Consider the following 3,488-nt stretch of genomic DNA (forward strand, 5'->3'; position numbering starts at 1 on the left):
CCCTTATTTACCCTTAAATTGAAAAGCTAATGGAGTGAATTCCCAAGGACTCATTGACATCTTAATTGTCCTCTATAAATGAGGGTATAAATGTCAAATTGAAGGGGAGTAATGCAATTTCTTAAACTGTGTGTAAAATTGAAGGGGAGAATTAAAATGGGAAGGAGGGAGTACTTACTAGTATAAATGCTCAAAGTCATCCAAACATCTTTTTTCATGCACGTAAGTCGAGACAATTTCAGTAGCGTTTCTACTACTTTTTACAATGCTCCAAATTTGTAGCATTCGCATGGTTCTTTACTATTTTGTCCACATTAAATATTCATATTCCCATTATAACCCAGAACTTGTCAAATAAATAAATAAATAAATAAATAAATAATTAACCCTGAGCTTATTAAATAAATAAATTAAATTAAATTAAATTGATAATTGATTTAAATTCATTATATTAATTTTATGAATTACTTTGTATGTTTGGATATAACGTATACAACTAAAATGTATGCTACCCCTGCGCGTAATTTATCCAATATACTACACAACACAAATGTTAACAATAAAAGTTCAATCAAACATTTATCCAGCATTCAAGCAGCATATCTGTTACTAAAATTGTCCAACATTTCTGTTATCATCATTTCTATTGAGATATCTACTTCTTTATAAATGTTCTACCAAATTAGTCCATAAAATGTAAATAATGTTCATCATAATAAAAATAAATACTCGGCGCCGATAGTCCCTCACTCTCTGTCTAGTCACAATTCACACATCTCTGCAAAAAGCAAATCTCAGAAGGACATAACAATCCCTCCCAATCACGTGCTTCCCAAGTGACCGTACCCCACTGACTTGCTCCATTCCACGCTCTACTGCTGTGATATAAAACCCGCGCGTACATCTCAAATGTCCTTCCTTCGCGAGTGGGATTTTGTATGGCCCCACCTCTCCTCCATTTTCTCGGTCTACAAATACAACTCTCCTCTCTCCAATTCATCCCCTCCATTTCTCATTCCCCTTCGTAGAGCTCAGTGTGATTATAGCAAACATAAACACGTCTCTTTTGATGTCAGCAGGTCCCTGCAAATCGATCGAAGAACACTAGTTGTGCTTTTTATTAGATCTTAACAAAGAAGCAATAACCATCAAAACCCTCCTACATCTCTGTGAGTTAGATGGCGGAGAGTTTAGATGACGGCGTGTTTTGGCTTCCTCCTCAGTTTCTCACCGATGATGATGTTATCGCGGGGAAGAACAGCAAGAAAAACGGCTATGATGAGTTGGGTTTGGCGCTTGAGTTCCCGTATGGGTTCGGGTCATTTCCGTTCTCTTCGGATCTATGCTCTCCCGCTGAGTCTGTTGTGGGGTCCACTGAGACTGAGAGCGACGAAGAGGATTATCTATCTGGGTTGACCCGGGAAATGGCCCGCGCGACTCTGGAAGACGATTTCAAGCGAAACGGCTTCACTTATGGCACCCAAAACACCAAGGTACTGTGCTATATACCGTACAGTTTACTCTCTTACTCTGGCAAAATCCTAAGTTTTTGCTACTTGTGTAAGTCTTGAATCGGTTCATTTATTGTTTGGTTTCATTTACCAGGATCGGGTTGTTTTCGGGTCACCTCAATCGACGCTCTGTGCTGTTGGGAGTGGGTGCGGATGCAGAAAGGGATCGAGCCACGGGAGTCCTAAAGACGCCTCACGAGTTTCCTCTCCTCCAACATGGGATCTGTTATATGCAGCCGCAAGGGAAGTTGCGAGGATGGAAATGAAGGAAGCAGAATACGGGTCTAATCATGGCAGGGGACTCTTGGGTCCTCCTAAGATACCCTCTCCAGTTTCTATTCCCTTCAAACATTCAAATCCTGATGGGTATTATGCCAACCAGTCGCTTTCTCACCAGAAATTGCAGGCATACCAAGTAAAGCTAATTTGTTTCTTGCTCTCTTTTGGTTTGATATGGGTTCTTTAATCACTTATATTGGTTACTGATTAATTTTATTGTTTTATGTTTACAGTTGCAGCAGTTGAAGCAACAACAAATGTTGAAGCAGCTGAAGCAACAACAATTGTTAAAGCAGCAGAATGCCCAGCTTTGGGGGAAGGGAACTGGACAGTATCAGGCTCAGGCGCTTCCGGTAGTTCGTAATGAATCGAGAAGTACTTCTAGGCCTTTGGATTTGTCGCCGTCTGCTTGGCCGCCTCTTCAACAAGCCCTGCAACAACCTCGTCAAGGTGGGTCGGATATGCGGGCTGTTTTTCTCGGAAGTACTGGGACCAAAAGGGAATGTGCAGGAACTGGTGTCTTTTTGCCTCGTCAAACTGGTATCCGCCCCGAAACCCGCAAGAAGCCAGGTACCTTTTGTCTCACCTCACCTATGGTCTTATTGTCCTCTTCTTTTTGCTTCTTAGCAGTGGTGAGTTGTTCTTGAATTCGTTTTATTAATTTTCTATGGATCTGGTACATTTTGGAAAGTTACGGTTGATACTGATTTACGAGGATCTGTTCTGTGTAGCGTGCTCCACTGTTCTAGTCCCGGCCAGAGTAGTTCATGCCCTGAAGTTGAACCTGGATGAAATGGGTGGTGGTTCTCGGTCGCAGCATCAGAGTTGTTTTAATGGAAGTTTTGGCAGCGATAGTGGTTAGTAATTAACTGTTTCTTTGTAAGCCTCTGTATATTCATGCAATTATTTAACATCTGCTTAATTATTTCTTGGGATTTTCAGATGCTTCTGCTGCTTTGAGGCTGCGGAGCAACTACAAAACCGTGTCTCGGAGCAACACCAGGTCTCAGTCAGGAATGAACCATGAGATCCGGTTACCTCAGGATTGGAGCTATTAAGTTCTGTGTTTACTTTCCTTGGTTGATGTTTTAAGAAAAAAGTTGAAGCTAGTTTTTACTATAGGTGATAATAGGTATAAAGAAATAGTGAAGAAGAAGAAATGAAGAATGGCTTTGATTGAAAGGCCATTTGAGATGTTTTTTTGGGGTTAGTCTTGGGAGAAATAAGGTTTTGATAGTTGCAAGTTATGAAGATTGAAAGCCAACTTTTGATGGGGAAAGTTTGATTTTGTGTTCTTGGGCAAATAAGCTGGATTCAGTAGGGAGATTAATGTTAGTAGCAAAAGATTAGAAAGGGTAATTGCTTTGTTTTGTTAATTCAGTTGCCCTTTCCTTTCCATGTAATGCCAGCCTTGTTTATCCAAACTATTATAATAAAAGAAAATATATTCTATCTACTGCTGCTACGTTTGTTCTGCACTTTTTTTTGAAAAAATAAGGCTGAGAAATCAAAGTTTGGACACAAATATGTTTAATCCAATCGAATTTTGGACATAAATAAATATGTTTAATTCAACTTATCACCGACTGAGGCATTGTTGCTTGCACATATTTTTTCAAACTAGGAACTTTCATTGTACTGTATTTTAATCTGTCCCCATTGAGAAAGAGGAGAAACGTTGCCATCAGAAGGCGGTAG

The 3,488-nt window shown here is 39.9% G+C and overlaps 1 protein-coding gene across 2 annotated transcripts; it reads left to right on the forward strand.

The window, feature by feature from the left end:
• The first annotated feature begins 1,002 nt into the window (after positions 1–1,002).
• Positions 1,003–3,244, forward strand: LOC119999085. 2 transcript variants are annotated; one of them, XM_038846601.1, is made up of 5 exons: positions 1,003–1,493; positions 1,606–1,926; positions 2,051–2,360; positions 2,522–2,647; positions 2,733–3,244. In XM_038846601.1, exons 1-5 carry the CDS (start codon positions 1,179–1,181, stop codon positions 2,846–2,848), a joined length of 1,188 nt encoding a protein of 395 aa, XP_038702529.1. In that variant the 5' UTR covers positions 1,003–1,178; the 3' UTR covers positions 2,849–3,244. The 2 variants fall into 2 exon arrangements, with proteins under 2 accessions (XP_038702529.1, XP_038702528.1); XM_038846600.1 differs by having other exon boundaries at positions 2,024–2,360; positions 2,733–3,242.
• The last annotated feature ends 244 nt before the right edge of the window (positions 3,245–3,488 follow it).

The sequence above is a fragment of the Tripterygium wilfordii genome, chromosome 5 (assembly GCF_013401445.1).
Source record: "Tripterygium wilfordii isolate XIE 37 chromosome 5, ASM1340144v1, whole genome shotgun sequence".
Lineage (NCBI taxonomy): Eukaryota > Viridiplantae > Streptophyta > Magnoliopsida > Celastrales > Celastraceae > Tripterygium > Tripterygium wilfordii.

What these genes read in the sequence shown, in the direction of transcription:
- LOC119999085 (XM_038846600.1), top strand. Translation starts at nt 1,179, where the DNA reads ATGGCGGAGAGTTTAGATGACGGCGTGTTTTGGCTTCCTCCTCAGTTT. An exon ending in ATGGCACCCAAAACACCAAG is followed by an intron (nt 1,494 to 1,605) that starts GTACTGTGCTAT and finishes TTCATTTACCAG; the next exon opens with GATCGGGTTGTTTTCGGGTC. An exon ending in CGAAACCCGCAAGAAGCCAG is followed by an intron (nt 2,361 to 2,521) that starts GTACCTTTTGTC and finishes TGTTCTGTGTAG; the next exon opens with CGTGCTCCACTGTTCTAGTC.